Source organism: Mustela nigripes, chromosome 1, assembly GCF_022355385.1.
Source record: "Mustela nigripes isolate SB6536 chromosome 1, MUSNIG.SB6536, whole genome shotgun sequence".
NCBI lineage: Eukaryota > Metazoa > Chordata > Mammalia > Carnivora > Mustelidae > Mustela > Mustela nigripes.
The window spans coordinates 60,963,957-60,988,517 of record NC_081557.1 but is presented as its reverse complement, the minus strand read 5'-3'; the positions used below and the strand labels follow the sequence as shown (position 1 = coordinate 60,988,517).

The window sequence follows — 24,561 nt, the reverse complement described above, 5'->3', positions numbered from 1 at the left end:
ATTAGTAGGAGGATGTGTAAGATACTACATGAGTAACAGAAATAAACTGCTGACTACTTACGAGGGTGTGAACCAGAATGGCATACCCAGTAGTGTGACACTAACTGGACTAAATGTGGAGGACTGGAGAGAGATAAGGCTCAACAAACTATACTTAGGTAGGGGCTAGATCATGAAAGGCTTTATATGTCAAACTGAGAGTCCTAAATTTTATCCTCTAGAGTAGTGCATGGGGTGCTACGAAGGTTTTAATACAAAGAAAAGATTCATATTTTAGGTTCAGAAAGATCTGGATTGGACAGTTGAGGTATGAGAAAGAGAGAGAGAAATCAGCTAAGAAGTTATTAGAATAGTCTACATGGGAAAGAGATCAAAAATGATAATAAAGCTAGAACTAAGGCAATAGATATGATGTTAGAAAGAAAATGGGTTTGAGGGATATAACTAGATTAGGCTGGGTAAGAGAAATAAGAGAGAAGGAGGGCTAAGAATAAGTCATGGTTTTCTGACTTGGACTTCTGGGCAGGTGGTGAGGCCATTCCTGGAATAAAGAACAAAGATGATGATCTGCATGGACGAGGGATATGGAATGGGCAGGGACAAGAGAAATCATTTTTGGCTATACTGAGCTTGAAGCATCCGTGAGACAAGTAAAGATATTTCTTTAACAGACCAAGGAAAGAGAAAAAAAAAAGAAACAGACCAAGGAAAGTAGAACACACAGAAAACTTAAGGATATAGGACAGGGCAGGTAGGCCCATCAGTAATTCCTATCCTTAGAATATTTTCCCATCATCTTCAAAATTTCTTCATATCTTTCAGTTCACCATTGTACATAAACTTCTATAATGATCACTGACTATTTACTCATTCAGAAACTTATAAAATGCATCCTCGAAAAATGTACAGTTATATTACCCTTTAATATTCATAGTAGTGCAAAAAATACAAGTTTCCTGCTGTGTACTTAGGAGTAACTTTTACATTTTCCCTGAGGTTGAAGTATTTAGCTATTGGCAGCCAAATGCCATGCTCATATTGACTGACTTCAGCAGGAGTTATTATTATTAGTGCAGATGCTCAGGTCAACTGGGAATTCACTCAGTGGAACCCATAGAAGGGCAGCAAGGATGGCATGCAACATGCCTTGAGGACTGGGTGACTGCACGGCACAATGGACATGGGGCAGCAAACTGGGCACCAAACTGTAGATGGACTGCAGAAGCACTGAAGGAAGTCACTACCATTTTGTGAAATTTGGGACTGGCTTGACAAAGATGAAGCCTGCTGATTTAAGACTGTATGTTCTTGGCAAATCATGGTGCTGCAGAATTTCACCAGCCATAGTGAAAAAAGGGGGGGAAGGGAACGGGAGGAGACCACAAAATCTGTGATATGATACATAAAATGTTAACTATTAGCTTTGCATCTTCTGAGAGTCACCAGATTGAAGCACGAATTTTGGATTTGGCTGGCAGATGGTGTACACAGACTTTTGGAGTATGTTAGCATTTCATTTGGAAGTAGCAAGATTACATAGGACTATCACAGTAATTTAACACTCACAGAGATTTTAAAATTTATCCCTAAACCTAGTTAAATGTGGCCCTAATTACATTTTTAAAGGCTCATAGAACAGATTCACAGGATATAGTAATTCCTCTAAACTGTCTACAGGTCAGGTGTCAGTGTCTCCTTTCCCTGAAAATCTGGCTCACCCAAGAGAAAAAAGGCCAAAGGGAAGGAAAAACTAAACCCGGGGAGACGGCAGGTAGTGATGTCTCAATTCTTTGAATGGGACTTCTCTATTTACCAGCCTTCTCACTTCCTTCTATGGTCTGGACCTTTAATCACCTCCACAGTGAGCCTCGTAGGGTCAAGCTAATCTCTGTTGACATCATCCTACTACTTCCCTTTTCAAATTCCAGTGAAGTTATGTGTTTCCTGTCCTATTTGACACGCTAGAGAAAGAATACAGGACGGTTAGTATCTAAATTTAGTCCAGCAGTAGCGTGTCTGAGTTTTCAGAGGAGAGATCAACAAAAACCGGTGACATTTCCAAGTCTTTCAAGAAAATGGGAAAAACAAAACAAATCCGAACCAACAAAAACCATACCCAACCCTCCCGGGGTAAGGAAGTAGTGAGAGCTTCAACCGTTTCACAGTAGGGAGAGGCCTGCTGGCCAGGATCCGAAAATGGGCCAACTGAAGCGTTTTCTTTTTCCTTAAAACCAGGAGGACGGCTTTGGGGGGCGGGAATCCCTCAACACAATCTTGACTCAGCCACTGAAGTTCGGAGAGCCGGAGCCCTGACAGCCCCCTCCCCACGCCAAGCCGTGAAGGTGGCCGCACCTCCTCTTTGTCAAGCCGTTGGTTTCAACCACAGGCAACAAGAAGACCCTTGGGGTGGGAGAGAGGTAAAACGGACGCCACTCACCAGCTCGCCCCCGGCTCACGGGACTCGCCGCCCCTCTCCCGCCCCACCTCCCCTCTGTGACCCCCGCGTCCCGCCACGGGCGACCTGTTGGCAGGGAGCGTCACGTGACGCGGCCCGCCGCGCACTGCCCCCGGGCGGGCCTCCTGTTGCGCCCGCCGGGCGGGTTCCATCACGTAACGCGCGGGCGCCGCCCCGCTCTTCCCTCGCGGAGCGAGGGAGGGCGGGCGTCGAAGAGGAAAGGGAAGGGAAAAGGGGCGGGAGAAGGAGACGGAGGGGCGGCGCCCGAGTCACGTGACCCGGGACAGCCCGGAAAGCTCCGAGGAGGAGCCTGGCGCCGCCATTTTCCTGCAGCTGCCTGTCCCTCTTGCCCTGCCCGGCTCCAGCTGACCAGGGAAGGGGTGGGCTGAGCTGAGGCGGGGGCAGGGGAGTGCCCGACGCCGTGCCTGACCCCGCGGGTGACACGAGCCGGTTCTTTCCCGGCTGGGTGGCAGCGCGCGGCCCTGAGCCCCGCCCCAGGCCGGCAGGCGGAGAAGGAGCCGGTGGGGGTAGGGGGTGCGGTGGGGGGTGGGGGTCCTCCGGCGCTTGGGGGTCCCAGTCCCCGCCGGCTGCCGAGCGGGAGGGGTGGCGGAGGCGCCGCAGAGATGTCCGGCCAGAGCTTGACGGACCGAATCACCGCCGCTCAGCACAGTGTCACCGGCTCCGCGGTATCCAAGACAGTATGCAAGGCCACGACCCACGAGATCATGGGGCCCAAGAAAAAACACCTGGACTGTGAGTGAAGCCGACCACGGCCTCTGTCCCCGCGACCCGCGTTCTTCCCTCCTCTTTTCTTACCCCTTCAGCTGCCTCTTCCTTCCCGTCGTCTTGTCTGGCACGGCGGGTCCTGTGCTGCTCCGAGGTGTGTGCTTTTTGCTTCCATCACACCTGCCTTCACGGCTTCCGTTCACTGTCTAAAAATCCCTGATAAGCCACTCCCCCACCCCCGGGTACCTAGAAGACCCTCGCTTTCCTGCCCGGTGCGCCACGAAACCCCAATACACTCGACCAACTTGGCTCTCCACGTAGCTTTTCACCTCCCTGCTGCCTCTGTCCACTGCAGCCTTCTGCTCTTTCATACGACCCCCACCCCCGTCCCGTGCTGCCTAGTCGCCCTCTCCTGAGCGTCTCTCGGCTTGTTCCCGGTCTCACCGCCCCATTGTTTCCCCATTAGCCTTCGAGTTCCGTAAACGCTCGGTTCCGTGGACCTAGATCCCCGTTTCTCCGCAGTCCTGAAGGCTGCCTCCCTTGAAGTGATTCCCACTCCTTTGCTCCACTGGTCAAGTCTCTTCTGTCCGTTCCCTTCTCGGGTTTCTCTTCCAGCTTTCCTCTCCCCTTTGGGTGACATTTCTTTGCCTCTGTAGCTTCAGTTCGGTTCCTTCGTCTCATTTTGTGTCGGACACATCAGACTCATTATCCGACTCTTAGCCCAGATTACTTACTTTGGGGGAATGAAAGTAAAGGTACTCCGTTTGGTGTAGGGAACGCTTTATGGGAAGTTGGGATTTATAATTGCCTTTGGTGGAATTTAATCATTCTATTTTCATGCTTTTTAGATAAGTTGTGAATGTCAGCCCCCCTCTCCCCCTTGTTTCTTTTTCTAATGGGGTCTGGAAAAGGATTGGCTGATAGTGGTATCATTTCCTGGTACTGTTAACCCTGGCGGTTTGAATTTAGAAGGTTGAGTATGAAGTGTAGATTATTGGGATAAAAAATGGATTAGTATCAAACCTACAAATAACCTACATCTCTTTTGAAAATGCTAAAAAGGTGATTGATGATGCTTGAGTTTGGACTCCTTTTTAATTTAAGCTGGTTTTCTCGGGGAACCAGCTTCTCTTCTCCGGGGTAATATTACTCCATTCACTAACTTACATACAATTACCATAGCTTAACTCCTCCCAACTTTTTCCAGACCTGGAAGCCACTTGTAATATCCTCATTTTTCTTTCCTTTACCTGGAGGTACAAAGCTCAGTGGATTACTCAAGGTTTGACTCAGTGGAGTGACCTAAAACTTTTCAGGGAAATAAAACCTAGGGAAATAGGCACAGTAATAAGTTCCTTTTTAAAATGGCAGCTGGACACATTTGCCTGACTGACTTATTCTCATGAAAGTAACTTTGCTTTACTGTTTGGAGCAAGAGTGAGCAAGGCCTGGAAGGGAATTCCCTGACTGTGAGTCCTGTTTTGATTTCTCTTTTGGGCTTTGGCTGTAAGGTCTGCACTTTAAAGAAAAATGTACAAAATGTGAATTCTTCCAAGATAGTTTGCTCATGAAGTGCTGTTAGAACAAGTTATTGCTACAGACAAACCCATTATTCATTGTGACTGGTTCCTTCACTGTGGAAAAGTTAAAAAAAAAAAAAAAGTCTTTACTGCTTGGTTCTCCTCTAATGCACTGGTCGTGCAGGCTGCTTTTAACTCTCAGTCCTTGCCTGTTTAGAAAAATGTAGAATATATTTAAATGCTGACACTTTTTTTATATATGGAAAATTATTTAAAATGAATTGTGAAACCGTACGTGATTTTTTTTTTTATTATCTGATACGTGGAGTAGATAGTTTTGCTCTTTACTTCCCTTCAAGTGACTGCTTGGTTTGCTATAGCCAATCTTACCGTTTGACCTAACTGTTAATTCTTACTGTTTTTTATTTTTCTTTTTGGTGATGGGGGGTAGGTGAAAAAACTACTTCTTTCTGTAAGAACTGTTTTCCTCTAACTGACTTCAAAGTGATAAGTGATAAGGAGGGTGATGCTTGTGTTTTATTAGTGTTACCCTTTTTCTCTTGTAATAGCAGCTACTGCAGATGCCAAATGGTATTAGGTTTGGAAAGTAAACTCAACATTTGTAGCTCTTTTCTACCACTGCTGTAAGCTCCGACCTTAGAACTTGAATATTCTTGGTAATGTGTGATTTTTTTTTTCTTTAAATCCGTATAAGTTGCTACTACTCATCTAGTTCTTTTAAAGTAAGGTTTTAAAATACTCTTTTCCCTATATAGTTTTAAATGCCCTTGTAACAAGTTTTTAATAATGACCTAAATTTATGTTAAGTGAAGACTGGCCAATCAGTGGTTTTTCTAAACATCTTTCTACCCACACACTTTAACATGCTTCCAAAAAATTGAAAAGGCTTTCACAGACAGTTCTGTGTCATGACACCATGAACTTCAGGCTTTAATGTAGAAATAATTTTTTCTCTTCTAGGAATTTTTCTTTCTAGTGAGGGCTTAGATCAGTTGCATGTTTTAATATCTTGAATGACTGTTTTCCTCATCAGTTGAACTTAGTGAAAGCAATTTCATTTTTTTTTTAAAGATTTTATCTATTTTATTTGACCCAGAGAGAGAGAGAGCGAGCGATGATCATAAGTAGGCAGAGAAAGAGGGGGAAGCAGGCTCCCTCCTGAGCAGAGAGCCCGATGTGGGGCTTGATCCGAGGACCCTGAGATCATGACCTGAGCTGAAGGAAGAGGCTTAACCCACTGAGCCACCCAAGTGCCCTGCAATTTCATTTTTTAAATGTTAGTGTATAACGAAAATATGTCCAGGACTGTTTCCCCCCCCCCCCCAATGGGCCTTTAGACTGTGGAGGAGGTTTCTGTGTACTTGACAAGGTGTTTGCATATTAGGAAGTGATTATTATAATCTACGACTTAGGGCTTAATTCATACTATATTATATACTTGTTTTAGAAAATTTTTTGCTTTGCTTATGGGTGTCTGTAGGTAATAGTGTTAACTAGGGTCCCTAGTGTGAGGAGTTGTCCAACTTGAAATATAAATGTTAAAATGAACACGATTTGCATTTAGTTTCGGGTCTCTAATGGTTGTAGTCAAGGTAGAAGAATAGCAGCCCTTAAATTGGAAGGACTTCGGTTTGCCAGGCACTATTAACTGTTACCTAATTTAATCCTCTCTTATGGCTACGGGAGAGGCAAGCCATATGCTCAGGTAGTAGTTTCTAACTCAATTTAAAGAGGATATAGAATGCTTCAAACATCCATAATTATTCAAATATAAACAAAACATAATTTTAATTAATTTATTTATTTTTGAAGAGAGGGTTAGGGGAAGAGCAGAGGGAGAGAAAGAGAGAGAATCTTAAGCAACTTCCACAGCCAGCACATAGCCCAACACGGGGCTTGATCCCACGACTCTGATACAATGACCAGAGCAGAAATCAAGACTCTGGATACTTGACTGACTGAGCTACCCAGGTGCCCCAAAACACAATTTTTTAAATTTATAAATTCTTAATTTAAAAACCATTATTATCTGACTTCATAACCTTTAGTCTTATTTTGTTTTTTTGATAGGAATATTTAATTTTTTTTATATATTTGTTTAATTTCCTGTCCTTGGGCATTTACATTCTAACATGTTACACTGAAATACAGTATTTATGTTAATGGTAATAATGGCTTCACTTTTTTATCTGTATTTTTTCCCACTTAATTTCCAGGGACACTTCATTCCATCCATCATCTGCTTTATATCTTGGGAAAAAATCAAGATCTTGTTCTTATTAAGAAGCATCAATTATTAGTGTATCTCTGTAGTAGATATAATGTGAGATTTGTGTGTTGTGTGCTGGATCTATACCCTGCTTAAATTTAATTGTGGAAATAATTCTTTTGAAAGTTAAGGATTTGTGAATATATTGAATATGTAGAAGATGGAATTTGTATTTGGGTTAGTGGTTTGTATAACCATTGAAAATGTATGTAAAATATCAGAAAGTACCTGAAATAATTACCTTTTTAATCAAATGTATTGATGTATGACTTCTATTGGGTGCTTAGTTGGCATATTGTTGAGAAGGTATTTGGTAACTGGGATCTGATTTGCAAGAAAAGGTGCATGTGAGGAAGAGATTAAGTGGGAAATCTGCCCCAAGATGTGTCATGTTTAGAAATAAAGTAACAGGCTTTCCAAATAGATCTTGTTTTAAAGAAGCAGTTCTTTCGTGGTTAACATGTGGACTTACTATTCTTTCTTTTTTTTTTTTTTTAAGATTTTATTTATTTATTAGAGAGAGAGAGAGCGCGCAAGCACAGGCAGACAGAGTGGCAGGCAGAGGCAGAGGCAGAGGGCGAAGCAGGCTCCCTGCCGAGCAAGGAAGCCCGATGCAGGACTCAATCCCAGGTTCCTGGTATCATGACCTGAGCCGAAGGCAGCCGCTTAACCAGCTGAGCCACCCAGGCGTTCCCTTATTATTCTTTCTTATAAGAATTAACCATATGATTTATATTTTCCCTTTTCATTATTTAACCAATTCTGTCCCTTATTATTTAGTCTTTTTTTTTTTTTTTAAAGATTTTATTTATTCACTTGACAGACAGAGATCACAAGTAGGCAGAGAGGCAGGCAGAGAGAGAGGAGGAAGCAGGCTCCCTGCTGAGCAGAGAGCCCAATGCGGGACTCTATCCCAGGACCCCGGGATCATGACCTGAGCCGAAGGCAGAGGCTTTAACCCACTGAGCCACCCAGGCGCCCCTATTTAGTCTTTAATAGTTCTGAAATACAGAAAATGATAATGGAGTCAACCTAGGTCAAATGCCTGAGGTATGTAGCAGAACTACGCAAATGTAATTTTTTTCCTTGTGGTATATACAGTTAAGTTTCTGAATTGTATGTACTTTAAAAGAGAAACTCAGAAGAGAACTTTATATATAACCATTTTGGTAGCTGCATTATTCGTAATTAGCAAATTAATTCTAAAATGTCTGCAAAAAGTACTTAGGCTTCACTAATGGATTTGTTATTTTAAAAAATATTAGATTCCAGTCATCTATTTTTTAATCCTTATAGGAAGGCTTTTCATGTTTACTGTATATGTATCTGAATAATTTTTAAAGGTGTTTTCAAATTTAGAGTGGCAGATGAGGAGTAACCTTTCATAAGAGGTAACTAGGCTTCCCCCTCGCCCTCCATTTGATTTGTGAAACACTTCTATGAAATATTTAATCAGATGTTTTAAATATTTAATCAGATGTTTTAAAGGTATGTTAATAGTTAAAAAGTAGTCTTTTCTAATTAATTGCCAGAATTGCATTATTTTAAATTATTTCTTTTAACCCTGATTATCATTTAGAATATTTGATGTAAACATTTACCATAATGCATAGAAAGAGCTTCTCTTCTGTTTCCTTTATTTCCAAAATGCTTAGTTTCAAGATTTCCCCTTTCAAATCAAAGATGTAAGAAAAATAAACTTAAAGGCTTCTTGGCAAGAGGTTAGAGCCTACCAAGAAGAAATAGGGTTAGGTTTTCAAAGTACAGCCTTAGTATTTGCTCTTCCTGTTCTTTTGGTGGCTGAAGTGGCATTTCCGTTACTTTGTGTTCTGTCTCCATGTGTTCCCCGTTAAACTGTTTTATACATTTCTCTAGAGAATTGAAATGTTTGGATTTGACCTTTTAGAGTTTTATATGTTCATTGTGTATATGGTTCTTTTAATGGAGAAACATTTCTCGGTAGTCAGATTTTACGAATGATAATTCTTTAGAGGGGAATTCTGATGAACTTGAATTTTTGTATTAACATGTTCAGAGTTGTAATTTGCTAGATTATGGGAATACAGTATTAAGGATTTTTAAAGTTATACTAGAATGTAGTGGCAGTACAAAATCCTTGTATTTATGCATTGATTGTTTTATATTTATTTAACTAATATTTATTTGTGTTTATTTTGTCTTGGGCACTTACTGTACTAAATACTTTTATTAACTTTATTTCTTTCAACAACTTTGTGAGCAAGGTTTTTATTATTATCACTGTTTTACTGAAGAAGCAGCTAAGGTGCTGAGAAGTTCAGTAATTTGTTCAAGGTCATAATCAGAAGAAGGAGAACTAGGATTTGAGTTCAGGTGGTCTAGCATCAGGTTTGTGTTTTCATCTCAGTGTGATGTTTTAGTAATGCTTTTCTGTTCCAGAGAATGAATAAACCATGTTCATTTATCCATGGCAGTAGTTCTTGAAATGAGGTCCTGGCACTTAGGGGAGTTCCAAAGACCCTTTCAATTTATTTCTAAATTTTTGTTTATTTTTTATTTCTATTAAAAGATTTTATTTATTTATTTGACAGAGATTACAAGTAGGCAGAGAGGCAGGCTGAGAGAGAGGAAGGGAAGCAGGTTCCCCAGTGAACAGGGAGCCCAATGAGGGGCTTGATGCAAGGACCCTGAGATCATGAACTGAGCTGAAGGCAGAGGCTTTAACCCACTGAGCCACCCAGATGCCCCCCTTTCAGCTTATTTGTGAGGTCAAAACTGTATTCATATACTGAGACATTATTTGCCTTTTTTCATTTTTGGTTCTTTCATGGGTGTACAGTGGAGTTTTCTATTAATCCAGATAGTAAAAAGTTTTGCAAAAAGGTAAAACAGTACCACTGTTCTAAATTTTAGTTTTGAAAAATATAGTTACTTTTCATGAAAATTGTTAACATGTAGGTGGGGAGGAATAGGTTGCTGGGTTACGAACATTGGGGAGGATATGTACTATGGTGAGTGCTGTGAATTGTGTTGAAAGCCTGGTGATTCACAGACCTGTACCCCTGAAGCAAATAATATATGTTAATAAAAAAATAAAATATAAAAAAAATTGTTAACATGGAATGAGATTTATTATTTTAAAAAGGATTAAGAGATGACTTTTCAGTTTTCAGTTTTAATCCCGAACACAGTAAATACCAATAGAGAAAATCCACATAAACCAAATCCTACCAGGGTCCTCAATTTTTAAGATTGGAAAGGTTCTGAGACTAGTAAATGTAACCCCAAGGAAGAGTGTATGTTAGGAAAAAAGGATACTCAGAGCAGAAGTAGATTTAAGAGGTCCTTTAAACTCAGTAATTTGGCAGGTAATAGTGACCCATCCTTAGGTGGACTTTGAGCAAAAGATGGGGCATTAATCCTTTATGTCACACTGTTAAGTAGATTGGGAGGAAAGTACAATGTGACTTGGAAAGGAGACTGCTGGGAGCAAAAAGAGTCTACTAATTCTTTCCCTAAAAGGTCTTAATAAAGTCCATTAATTGGGACTCCTGATCCATTTTTCCTCACCTTTAAAAAATTTTTTTTTTATTTTTTAGAAGCAGCTAAGCTATTCTTTTTCAGCCATGCACTTTAGTTACCAATTGTGCTAAAGTAAGTTCTTGACCCCCAGACTATTAGCCTTTGCATATACCATTCTTTGGACACAAAATAGTTTTTTCTCTGTCAAAATAGATACCTCCCTCCTTTTAAACGTTTTAAAAACTAACTTGCGTTCCTTAACACTCATAGTTAAAGTACCTTCTTTTTCTAAAGACATTATTGAATAATTCCCCCTGGTTCCTGTCATTCCAACCTTTTATCACCATTTAAAGTTTATAATTTTGTTTAAATTGGCTCTATAGCTCAAGGTTTAGAGCACTGGTCTTGTGTAATTTTGTTTAAACTATAGTTGGTATCATGCTTTTATATATGTTTGGGTTCATCCGTGTTTTCTCTGTAGAATAGGAACTGTACTTTTCTGTACTGATCTGTATCTCTTCTTGAAGTACTTCATCAGTGATCCTCTGGGTGCTCAGTAAGTATTGGATGATTACACATAATCTCTCTTCACAGGTTAGACTATTCCATGAACAACTTTGAGACACAGTATAGAGATCTGTTGGTATAAACATTCAATAATATTTTCTTAGTTGCTGTGAGTGGTAATTACCTGATTTCAAAATTAAAAGTTGGTAGCACTGATTAAAAATATAAAAGATTGCTGTGTTTCGTGGAACCCAGGAAGGCGTTAAGAGAGTTAGTTTTGTTGAAATAGTAGATGATATCAAGATATTGTCTCAGAAAAAAAATGGGGATTGCAGTAAAACTGTATTGAGACATGTTTTTGAGAATCTGTTTTTAAAAGTAGAAATTTAAGAATTAAGCGGGGGACCAGCAATAGATTTGAAATGTTTTATCAGATTTTCTTCCTCATACAACTCCAGGAGGTATTGTATTGTAGTCTGTGTGCAGGGGGTCTCCAGAGTACTAACTGTATGGTAAACTCATTTTAGATGTCAGGAAGGATAAAGTACACTTAATAATGTCAAAATGCAAAAGGAAAGTAATGATTGTTTTAGAATGAATCTTTATGAGATGGGAGGCAAGCGTTGGAGAGGAGTAGTGATGGTATGCTAGTAGGACCACCATCTCAGCTGTAAGTTGATTCTAGGGGCAAGTGGGGATTGCTGAAAGTTTTCTCTGAACACTTGGAATTCTAGCAGTAATTTCCAAAATGGTGCTGATATTTGTAGTCATAAACTTACTACTCGAAAGCATCCACGGGGCTCTGATTTTACTCAGGGGACACTTCTTCCAAGTGGTGGTTGAAGCAGCTAGCATTACTTACCAAATTTCTTCTCTCACTAAAGATTGTAGGCATACTGTACAAGTGACTTCATATTTATACTTAATGTATGCGTTTCTTGTGGTTATAGATCTCTTCATAAGACACTAAGCTCCAAACAAGGGTTGTGGTATATGTATGTAATGTTAAAAATTTTATGTGTTGTAATAATCATTTATCTTGTGGATGCCTAAGAAATATGAATGCACTGTATTTTAGATACATCTGATATGTGAAAATCTTACTGTAATTCAAGTATATGCCCAAAACTAAGCAGCAGGATAGTATTCACATCGTTCACACAGGGTTGGCAGACCCCCTTTTAAAAAAAGAGAAATTTTATTTATTTATTTTAGAGACCAGGCACTTACAGGCATGCATGTGGACAGGAGGAGGAGCAAAGTGAGAGGGAGGGGTAAGAATCTCAAACAGATTCCAGGAATCTCACAACCCTGAGATCATGACCTGAGCCGGAACCAGGAGTCAGATGCCTGGCTGACTGAGCCACCTAAGGTGCCCAGCAGACCTTTTTGATGTACTTGAAACAGTTTGCAGAAATCTGATTCATGCAGGATTCTGAAAAATTTGAAATATTGTTTAATCCAAATCTAATGTAAGGGGGTTATAAGACAAAGTGATATTTTTTTCTGCAATTTTTACAGTGAGAAGTAATTCATACAACATAAAGTGCACCATTTTAAAGTATACAGTTAAGTGGTTTGTAGTATATTCAGTGTTGTATACAGTCGTCACCACTAATTCCAAAACATTTTCCATTGCCCTCAAGAGAAATCCCATGTCTGTTAGCAATCACTTCCATTTTTTTTCTCCTACCCTCATTCTTTGGCAACGATTAATTTACCTTCTGTCTATGGATTTTCCTCTTTTGGGCATTTCATGTTAATGGAATGCACATGTGGCCTTTTATGACTGACATCTTTCCCTTAGCTTTCAATGTTTTCAAGGTTTATTTATGTTTTAGCATATAACAGTACTTCATTTTTTTCCATAACCTAATAATATTACCTTGTGTGGATATGTCACATTCTGTTTATCCATTCATCCATTGATGGACATTGGGATTGGTTACCTTTTGAAACCCATTAAGAATAATACTGCTATGAACATTTCTGTACAAGTGTTGGTGTGAACATGTGTTTTTAGTTCTCTTGGGTGTACACCTAGGAGAAGAATTTCTAGGTCATACAGTTAATTATATTAAACTTTTTGAGAACTGACTGGACTTTTTTCCATAGCCACTGTACCATTTTACATTCCCAACAGCAATGTATGAAACTTTCTTTCTTTCTTTTTTTTTTTACATTTTGCCAACACTTAACTATTTTCAGGTTTTTAAAAACTAAAAAAAATTATATTCTATCCATTCTATAAATCAGTGCTAAGTGGTATCGTGATTTTGGTTTGCATTTCTCTAAGCACTAATGATGCTGAGCATCTTTTTATGTGCTTATTGACCTTGGTATGTCTTTGAAAAAAATGTCTGTTCAGATCTGTTGCTCTTATTTTTTTTTTTTAAAGATTTTATTTATTTATTTGACAGACAGAGATCACAAGCAGGCAGAGAGGCAGGCAGAGAGAGAGGAGGAAGCAGGCTCCCCACAGAGCAGAGAGCCGGACGTGGGGCTCGATCCCAGGATCCTGGGATCATGACCCTAGCTGAAGGCAGAGGCTTTAACCCACTGAGCCACTCAGGTGACCCTCCTTTGCTCATTTTTAAATTTGATTCTTCATATATTTGAATACTAGAGGAGTTCATTACATTTTCCAGATGCTTGATCTTCATATGATTTGGAAATCCTTTTTCCCATCCTGTGGTTTGCTTTTCCACTGTTTTTGTTATTGCCTTTTGATGATGTACAAACATTTTTAATTCTGAAGTTGCAACTTTTTTTTTCCTGAATGTGTTCTTGGTATAATAGCTAAGAAACCTGGCTAATCTAAAATTATTCAGATTTATCCCTAAACTACCCTTACAGAGCTTTATAGTTTTTAGCTCTTATGTTTAGGTTTGAATAAATGTGAGTTAATTTTTATATATAGTGTGAGAAGGCAGGGAAAGTTAATTAAGGGAAATTAAGGATTTTTTCCCCTTCTTTTGAAAGATTTTTTAAGATTCTCAATATAGTCTTTCAAGTATGTGGAGAGATAATAATTTAGTTGCATATCAGTAAGCAGTTATTTTTGTCTACACAAAATAGTGTTTATGTTTCCATAGTATCTTGTACTTGCCTGTAAACACTATGTTGTCATTTATAGCTTCTGTATATACAATTTTTTCTTAAAGAGCCCTTGAGAATTGTCTTTACTGTGCTACAAACAGCATATAGCATGTATGCATTAAAAATATGCTGAATGAATAAAGGGGGAATGAGGGGACGCCTGTGTGGCTCAGTTGGTTAAGGGTCTGTCTTCAGCATAGGTCATGATCCCAGAGTCCTGGGGTCGAGATCCACATCGGGCTCCTTGCTCAGCAGGAAGATTGCTTCTCCCTCTGCCTACTGCTCCCCCGGCTTGTGTGCTTTCTCACTCTCTCTCTGACAAATAATAAAAAAAACTTAAAGGGGGAGTTAAATTTTCATTGGGGAGGGTTCTAACATGTTTTTAAACAGGAGTTGGGGTTTTTTAAATAAAGGAAGAGGATGATTACTGTAGAAGTAATAGTCTTTGCTATGAGTAGTGGTTCTTTAAATTTCTTCTGTTTCCGTGATGAAGTAAATTCTTTATTGGTTGAAGATGTGAGGAGATTATGGAAGTTGGGAAATAAACTTCCAGAGTTAGATTATGTAAAATTAAAGCAGTTTAACACAGTAAAATATTACTCATTGCAGGACCTACCTATAATTGGTATATTTAACTTCAAATAGATGAGTTCAAAATAGTCAAATTTGGGTTTTCTTCTTTCCTTTTCTATGATTTTTATAATTATTATTTGCTTATGTGTGATTATTAAAAGTGAATTCCAAGGCAGTCCTTGATTTTAAACTTAGTGTTATCTGTGATAGTCCACATCTCATAGCAGAATGCCATAAGGCCTTATTTGCTAAGCATTGTGTGCTTTGTTATTAAACATTGGTAAAACATTTAAAGTGCAAATAAAGATAACCAGAAGTGAAGTATATGACTTTAATAAGCTATGTTGAATGAGCCAAGCAATGACCTTATTTGGTTTTTTCCTACTACCCACTTAAGCTATGCCCTTTCTTTCCTGGTTTTAGAACTTTATGGTGAACTGTCTGTGAAAATCCAAATTAATTTGCTTTTGATAAATGAAATATAGGTCAGTCTTACTTTGTTTGTAAATCTAATAACCTAAGAGCTAATTATTTTGCATGACTTTTTTTTTCCACCCTCGGGGAAGAAATGTATTTTTAAATTTTGTTTTATTAAAATTCTCTAGGAAACTATCCTTTGCTTGCTCTATGAGTAAGAAAATGAAGCAAAATTTTGTTTGGTGTAAAAAGGTGGAGTCCTATTTAATACTGAGCAGTACCAGCAAAAACACTAGTCAGAAGCAGTTAGTGGGGTGCTGAGAGAAAGTCATCAAAATCTAGAAAAGAATGTAAAGTTGAATGACACAAAGAGCATGTGATCCAGTAGTGAAAATGTGTAAACAAATAATTTTAATATGTCAAGATAAATATATAATGCTTTTTATATAATATTTCAAAGTAGGGGCTGGAGTAAGTAATTTTGAAGGTTAATCAAGCTTGATAGAGGAACTGACAGGGATTTTAAGGATGAATAGTTGTTTGCCAGATGGACAAAGGAGTTTCTTCTCAGTAGGTTGGCACATGCAGTGACATAGAGACAAGAAAGAGCATTATGATGTGTTTGGGGAAAACTTTCAGTAGTACTGTGTGGTGGAATGCAGAGTGTTAAAGAGGGAAATGAGGCTGGAGAGGGAGCCTTACAGGGGCAGGAGTTACCTTGATACCTTCTCCCCAAATCCTCATTTTAGAGTCCCCTTTCCTCCTCCTCATTAATAAGCTGCTTTCCTAGCTTTAGATGCCAGTGCTGTGGAATTGGGGAAGTGTTCTTTCCTTTTCCTAGGTAATTTGTGGTGGTAGGGTTATTGGAAGGGATAAGAAGAAAGAAATGCACACATAGTCTTGTTGACCATTTGTGCAAGGGTTTATTTATTTTTCTTTTAAAGATTTTATTTATTTATTTATTTGACAGGTCACAAGTAGGCAGAGAGGCAGGCAGAGAGAGAGGAGGAAGCAGGCTCTCTGCTCAGGGTTCCCCAGGACCTTGAGATCATGACCTGAGCCAAAGGCAGAGGTTTAACCCACTGAGCTACCCAGGCACCCCTGTGCAAGGGTTTAGATAAGCTTGTGATGTGAAATTGGACTTCTGAATATTGTTATACATAGTGGTTTGGGTTGCTAAATAAAATCCACTATACTGATCTCATGGCTTTTGTGGCTTTGTCTGGAATTGAGTTTTTTTGAATTCCAAATTTAGGAATGAACTTAAACAGAAAATGTGATGATGGTCATTATGGATACAAACGTTTTGATAAACCAGTTAAAAGTCAGTAAGATTCTTGGGGGCATTTTTTTTTTTTTAAGATTTTATTTATTTATTTGACAGAGCGAGATCACAAGTAAGCAGAGAGGCAGACAGAGAGAGGAGGAAGCAGGCTCCCTGCTGAGCAGAGAGCCCGACGTGGGACTCAATCCCAGGACCCTGAGATCTTGACCTGAGCTGAAGGCAGCGGCTTAACCCACTGAGCCACCCAGGCGCCCCTCTTGGGGGCATTTTTGATTTATGTGATTTAACTGCTGACATCTATTATCTGCAAATGATACGTTAATTATTAGTCATTCATAGATTTTTAAAAAAAAGATTTATTTATTTATTTGAGAGAGAGAGAGAAGAGAACACAGGAGAGGGAGAGAGAGAAGCAGACTCCATGCTGAGCAGGGAGTTTGATGTGGGCGGAGAGTCCAGGAATCTGGCATAGTGACCTGAGCCAAAGGCAGACACTTAACCAACTGAGCCACTCAGGCAGCCTAGTCATACATTGATTTTTTTTTTTTTTTAAAGCTAGATCTCTTCCAAATAAGAGTTTATTATTAATCTTGTGGAAACTAATGAACTCATTAGCAATTGCATATTGAGTGTTTACTGTGTGTCTGAGTTACTATGTTGAGATGTTTGAGAAATCCAAAAATTACATTTCTGATCATGTCTTCTGTCTAGTAGAGAATAGGGTATATACAGATAGTTGTATTATCAGGCAGTGTGAGATAAAGTTCTTATCAAACGTCATTGAAAATCACAGGAGACAAAGATACTGCTTTTGATGAGGGGGAGAACTGGACCTTAAATGATAGGTAGTCAGGAGCAGTAGGCAGTTGAAGTGGAGGAAACAGTGTGAGCAAACATTTGCAGGTAGGAGGGCTGGAAGTGTGTTTGGGAATGAAGGAGTCTGTTTAATCATAGAGTGTGAATGCAGTCCTTTGGGGCTTCAGGAGGGATAGGTTTGGGAGTAAGGAGAAGTACAGTGGGACAAGAAGCTGGATTGTGGATGGAGTATGGATTTAAATCATAAACTTTAGATAATATCTCACCTTCATGTAGCTTTAGATTACTATGGCTAAGGTTGGACCATAGAGCTGATTATCAAAATTATACTATATCTTTATGTTCTTTCTCTAGTGTTAAATTATGGAAAACAAGGAGTCTTGCTGATCTTGAAGCTGAAAATGAGATTTTGCTGCTTCATGCTTTTTATATTAGCTTGATTATTATAGACTGCATTAATTGTGGCAATATCTGAGGTTCTTGGGACTTCTGAGTCCAGAGATTGAAAAAGTCTTCTAAACAAATGATATATACCTAATTTTGATCTGGACATAGAGATTTTATGAAAGTTTAAGGAGACTTCAGGCTTATACAAAATCTAATCAAATCAGTTTAATTAGGACATAACCTGCATTATGGAGATAATAGCTAATAAGGTTTCAAGAGTCCTTTCTGTCTTGAACCATAACATAATCCTTACAAAACCTATTGAACATATAGTTTATTTTTTTTTTGAACATATAGTTTATTAACTGTGTTGTACATACACATAAATTGAGACACTGCTAGTTAAACGATACAGAGACTAAATTTAATACTAAAATGCAATGAAGAACCTTAAGTGGAAGTCAGGCAGTTTGAAGAACCTCTTACCTCACAGAGAACTTTCAGGGAACAGGATATTGTTGGGAGAAAGTCTTTCTTTCAGAAGTATAATTTCATAAATATGTAAAATTACATTTGCAAACAGCAACTTCCTGTACTTCTTAGAGTAAATTATTAATATGCTTCAAGGGCAATAATCGCTCAACTGATACATGGGAAGCTGCCACAGCTCCATTTGACCTAAGAAAATCCCTTACTTAAATTGCTTATTTTCTAAATTGCCTCCCTGCTTTGCTGTTCTGTGGTGTTAACATATTTGTGTCCTTCTAGCTTTTGGGTTCTTGGCTTAGTACTTCGGAAACTAAGATTATGGACGGTTTCTGTTTGAGTTTTTGCTCATTTTTCATTGGAGTGTCCCACCTACCACTCTGTCATTATTTCTTTTTAAGATGGTATTTATTTATTTGACAGAGAGAGAGAGATCACAAGCAGGCAGAGAGGCAGACAGAGAGAATGGGAAGCAGGCTCCCTGCTGAGAAGAGGCTCAAACCCCCCACCCCCAGCTGAAGGCAGAGGTTCAATCCACTGAGTCACCCAGGCGCCCCTCCACTGTATCTATCATATCTTGCATATCTTACTGTCATTAGGAGGAAGGGGCCGCATTGTTGAATGTGGCTTTGTTTTAGGAGGAAATTGCCAACAAAAATATGTCAGGATTGTAAATTGATACCTGAAAAAGGGTGAGGATGGTAGTCACTTTTGATGTAGATTGAATGATATACACTGGCTAATGTTTGATAGCTGTTGGTCATAATGGAAGATCAGTTGTGCGTATATAATGGAGCATCACTAACACTATATGTTCATATGTGTGGTAACATCATCTTAAAATTATTTGGTTAAGTGATGAGTGTGTGAATTATCTCTCAAACCTTATTTTTATCCCTTGACTTCATAGAAAGTTATCCACAGAAATCTAAGCATTGATTGTTTCAAAGATTCTTAAATTATTTGCTTGTTGGAAGGACTTTGTTTCTGAAGTATATGTATACTGTATATATACTGAACTAGAACTCTAAAGTAGGCGAAGTTTGCTTCAGTTCTTCTGATTAGCTGCTTACTCATGTTTGGTCTCAATCTTTTTACTCACAGTACTTGTACATGTAGCTAGTTTTCAGTTGACTTTTTAAATACTTGTCAAATACAGTGTGAGCTTTCTCTTTGGCCATCTTTTTGCCTTGGTGGCTTGAAATTAAATAAGATACTTATTGTTGTAGTTTAGAATAATCTTTAGTTGCATTCAATTTGTAATTATATGTAGGAAACTTGTTTTAATAGTTGTTTGTACCTTTTCTAACTGGTGAGTTTGTCTGCAGATAGCATCTTTGGTAAGAGAAGGGTGGGATTTTGGAAAGGTATAGCATTTATCTTAGGTGAGTAGCAAACAAAACCGATTTCACTAATTTTGGTTATTAGCTTTATTTCAGGTGATCTGTCATGGGGGGATTTGGTCTAGTTTTGATTTTATGAGGCCAGTGTGAATACTTGTTGGTAAATACAAAATTGAGTCTGTTGCTCTCTCAGGAGAGTTTTAGGATAGTTGACATTTGATCTTTTCATATGAAACAGGAGGAGAGACCTAGTTTGTTTTTTTATATGATCACTTTTTCAGTTCTGGAAGAGGTGACCATATTATCCTTGTGCCCATTTATACTTTTAGAAGTAAAACTAGCTGTTTAATGACTGAGAAATTAAGGTTTAGTGGGCAGTATTTCTTCCTTTAGTTTTCTTTTCTCAGCATTAGCTTTTGTAACTTGTTTTGGCAGACTATTTTGTTATTAGTTACCAGGTTTGGAATTTGTGTTAAGTATTAATTCAGTATAAACTTTTAGACTTGGTACAGTATAAACATTCATTTATTTTTGTTCTTCATATTCTTGCAAAGTATATTTTGATTTGGTGACTTGGAGTGGACCAAGACATTATTTTCAAATTTTTCACACATCCCAGAAACATCCCACAAAACACCTGAGTGGCAATAAAGTACGATCACAGTTACTGAATTAAGAATTAGTTGCAACTGATAGCTAAGTTAGAGAGCTATTCATGGAGCTGCTCAGGAGGCTGAGACATTCCCTAACTGTTGAAAGTGCTGTGCAGGGTAAAAACCATTTCTTATTAGGAGATGGAAAACTTTTAAGCTGCTTCCTAACTTTGGGCTTGTAGACTTACCCTAGGAGTGCTTTTTTCTTTGAGTTTCTTCATCACAGTTGTGTTTTCCTAACTTGGTGACAACTTGTAGGTTTTGGGGACCACCCCCCTTATTTTTAAGTATTGGAAATGATTAAATCTCTGGGTCAGTTGACTGAAATGCTTTATATGTTCCTCTCTTGGTAAATCATGTAAGCCCTCCTCACCTGAAATCTGGTGAATTGAGTTGGTTTTGTAACATTATTAGCTTTTTAAAGCGTGTATATAAATTAAAGCATACAATTTCTGAGGTACTTGGAGATGAAAATGTCCAAAGCTCTCGAATCCTGTTCCTTGTGAACTTGGTTTGAGTGATGTGATGCCTCCCTTATACCTTGTCAACTTCAGTTGATTGTAGCCAGAATGAAGATGATGCTAATGAGGAGAAAATGCTATGCCAAACAAGAAGGGGTGACCATCTGTACTGGGAATTAGATTTGTGAGAGATAAGAAGAGAGATGTATGAATTTTAGAATAGAGAAGGTGATGACAAGACTCAAACTACTTGGAATGGAGAGAGAGAATCGAGAAAATATTTGTGTATCTTTATCCCTCTGGTGGAAAGATGACTGTTGTAAAGAATCTAATTTTAGCACAGCTACTGTATTGTGTTACATTAGATAGGCAAGTATTTAAATCTTTACAAGGGAGGTAACAGAACATTCCCTTGCCTTGTCTGTCACAAGGCTATTGTAATAATCAGAAGACTAAGGATATGAAAGAACTTTGTAAAGTATAAAGAGATCTGCATGTATAAAGATTTTGCCACATATGCATGTAACCACGGTTATACTTCCCAGTTGAAGAAACCCAAGTTTCATAAACTTTTGAAGGAAGGTTGTACAGAAGTTACTGAGTTTGAGGTGGTTTCATAGTATTATATTGTATTAGAAAAGTGTTGAGGGAGAACTCATCAGTAAAATAAGATACTAAGTAAAACTAACAAGATCAAATATTTCTAATACTATTTTAAAGTTTTTAAAATATTCTGAGTATGCTCCTGTACTATTTTGATAATTATTCCTATTTTTAAAAAGGATGAGGGGCTAATTCACATGCCTTGAAGTTATAATCATAAATAGTGAATCTGAAATTTGATTCTAGATCCTTTGCTCATTCTGATGTCACTTGATCCTGTTATCATATAGTCTTAGCCCATGAAAATGGACATGGATGGCACCATTCAAAGAAATGGGAGAGCCTAGAGCAGAACTTTAGTGATGGTGAGATTAGTATCTTCATCAGAACTCTTTGAAGCAGAGATTGGAAATGAGAAGTACTTAGGATAGACTAATGAATGGAAGTCAGAAAAGAGCTCTAACAGGGAGAAATAGACTTTAAAAAAATAGAAAAAAACAAAAATAGAAACCCCTTTTCCCCATCTGTCAATCTTACCCATTCTGGAAGGTATTCAGTATAGCAGTGCAACAAAAAGGTCTAGTTAGTGGTCTCCAGTATTTGTCAAGTTTAGCGAGAATTCATACTTAAAACATAGTAGTTTTCAAAGTAGTAGCCTTTTAGGTGGGTGGAATGCCTCTTGGGGGGATTCTATCATCATAGCAAAAGGAAAATTGGTGAAAGATTGATACTCTAGAAAAGGGAGAAAGGTAATTGAATTTTTCTTTGCTATTTGACTAGACCACTTGAGATTTATATTGCCTTCTCATAACAAACCAAGGGAAAGATAAAGTGTCTCAGAAATTTAAGGGACTTTTTAGATACCCATCTACATTTAGAATATATAGATTTTAAAAATACATGTGATGTTATCTTTCTACCTAGAAATAGATAACTGCTTGCATGAAAGCATCAACTAAGACTTTTCTCAGCTTTTTATTATTAGTATTCTTATCATTGGTACATAGAAGCAGAAGAACTAAATAAAAACCCACTGTAAGCATTATGTACAATATATGTTAAGTGTTAAATTGATTGTTTCTATATTCCCTAGCAGTGGAGGTCTGTTTGTCAGAATACCTTGTATTCTTGACTTATATTTATAAGTAAAACCTTGTATTCTTAACTTAATTTTATACCTATATTTAGGGAGAATAAATCCACAATTTACCATGTAGTGTGCAGAATATGTTGTGATCATGTCAGCGTTTAATAGGAGAGATAATCCTCCTATTATAATAATATTTATATTATATTATAAATAATATAAATATTTATTATTATAAATATAATCCTCCTATTATAAATATTAAATATAATACTAATATAAATATAAATCCTCCTATTATAAATATTAAGTCTTAAATTTTTGCTGTAGTATAATTAGTTTGATGAATTTAAATATAGATTTAATCAAATAATGACTTTATTTTGGAATTTAAATTAAACTTACCAAATTTCCTATAGTCATACATAGTTCTGAAAAAGTTTTTTTTAGATTAGCAAACCATTTACGGCAAAAGCTTAGATTAAACATTCAAACTAGTGGGAGTTGTTTTTCCTTTAATTAACATTGAGGCATAATTTACTTGGAATTTTCTTTTTTTTTTAAAAGAGAATACAACTGAATTCTTTTTTTTAAAAAAGATTTTATTTATTTATTTGTCAGAGAAAGAGAGTGCGCCCACAAGCAGGGGGAGCAGCAGGCAGAGGAGGAGAGAGAAGCAGGCTCCCTGCCGAGCAAGGAGCCTGATGTGGTACTCTATCCCAGGACCCTGAGATCATGACCTGAGCCAAAGTCAGAGGCTTTAACCCACTGAGCCACCCAGGCACCCCTTAAAGGCTTAAGTTTAAAACTTTTTAGGAAAAATGCTTTTTCTTATGGTGATTTATTAATAATTATATTTTCCTCTTACATAGCATTATTTAAAACTTAAAGCCGTATAGGTAGTTTATTATTTTGTGCTTATCTATTTCTGGCTGTTATTTGTCATTACTGTTTACAGCAGTTTGAAAAAAAGTTTTTAGAAATGGCCTTCATGTTAAGGGTTGAGAGGGGTCTACTTGCCAGAAGTGTGGGACTTAGTGAACTATTACTAGTAAATGGCCGGTGTAATTTTGATTCAGGGTCGTTTTTTTTTAAAAAAAGATATTTTTATTTATTTGTTTGACAGAGAGAGAGAGTCCAAGTAGGCAGAGAAGCAGGCAGAGAGACAGGGAAGCAGGCCCACTGCTGAGCAGAGAGCCAGATGCAGGCCTTGATCCCAGGACCTTGAGATCATGACCCAAGTGGAAGGCAGAGGCTTAACCCACTGAGCCACCCATGCGACTTAGGGTCGCTTTTGTTTAATTGTGAAGTATACGAATAAATAAATGAGATTCCCAGTCCCTACTTATTATCCACATAAAACTAGAAGCTTCGTAGAATCAACAAGAGAAAATCCTGATCAGCAACACTTTGGTTTGGCAAGGATGAAGCAGACATGCATGCTTCATCCTTCAGATGTAGAGTAAATAGGATACCTCCCTTATCCTATTCGTAGGATAGGATCCTATTCGTTGAAACTTCATAGAATCAACAAGAGAAGATTCTGTTCAGTAAGACTTGAGTTTGGCAAGGATGAAGCAGATGTCCTTCATCTTTCAGTAGACTTAGTAAGATACCTGTTGGTATCCTATTGGTAGTTGATCATGGCAGTCAGTTCTGTAGGCCTCCAGGCCACTTGTGATGCACTACCATTTTTACTGAAATTTTTTAAGTCTCCTTATCTAAAGACTCCTGATATCTTGTATAATTAGCAACCTCCCCCAAAACTTGTCCCTTCCTATTTAAGTGCTAAGAAATCCTTAGTACTTATCACCATCTGACATATATTTGGTCGTTTGTTTACTGACTGTTTCTCTACACTAGTATCTAAGCTTCCTGATGGCAGCAGCTTTGTCTGCAGTTGCCTTTTTCTAAGTCCTAAGACTATTTGGCATATTACAGTATATGATGAATATTGTAGAATGTACAGAATTTCTACTTGTTCATACTAAGGTTTGCAACGCTGTAGTAAGATGGATCACAAAGATTCTGTTGCTCTAATTGCATCTGGGACATGAACTTCGTGTTTTCTGGTTGAGGTAGACTGTGGCAGAGAGTCTAACTACAATTTATTATTCACTCTGACTAGGCAGAATTTAAGCTGTTGAGAAAAGCCATGAAAATCCTTTGGGTTCCTCCTTACTTAACTTAAATTTTATACCTGGACTGGACTGTACAGTATAACTTAGCTATGAGAAGGATGACTTTTTGCCCGTTATTTTCCCTCCACCCACTGAGAAATGGGCTTTTGTTTCACCCATAAATCTATAAATATTTATAGCATCATGTCACACATTGTGGAAGATAGGAGAA

General features: G+C 38.0%; 1 protein-coding gene and 1 long non-coding RNA gene across 18 annotated transcripts in view; one reads left to right on the top strand and one right to left on the bottom strand.

Annotated features, from left to right (window-relative positions):
- LOC132025147 (uncharacterized) overlaps nt 1-3,800 on the bottom strand; it is a 140,852-nt gene extending 137,052 nt beyond the window's left edge. For all 3 annotated transcript variants that reach the window (XR_009406433.1, XR_009406435.1, XR_009406438.1), the window contains exon 1: nt 3,272-3,800. This is a non-coding gene — a long non-coding RNA (uncharacterized LOC132025147). The remainder of the gene's footprint in view (nt 1-3,271) is intronic.
- The window catches only part of PICALM (phosphatidylinositol binding clathrin assembly protein), a 111,465-nt gene continuing 89,629 nt past the window's right edge, over nt 2,726-24,561 (top strand). For 9 of the 15 annotated variants that reach the window (XM_059412283.1, XM_059412279.1, XM_059412238.1 and 6 more), the window contains exon 1: nt 2,726-3,208. In XM_059412283.1, coding sequence (XP_059268266.1) covers nt 3,079-3,208 — 130 coding nt within the window. In that variant the 5' untranslated portion in view covers nt 2,726-3,078. The remainder of the gene's footprint in view (nt 3,209-24,561) is intronic. The other 6 variants (XM_059412304.1, XM_059412294.1, XM_059412298.1 and 3 more) reach the window with 1 other exon arrangement.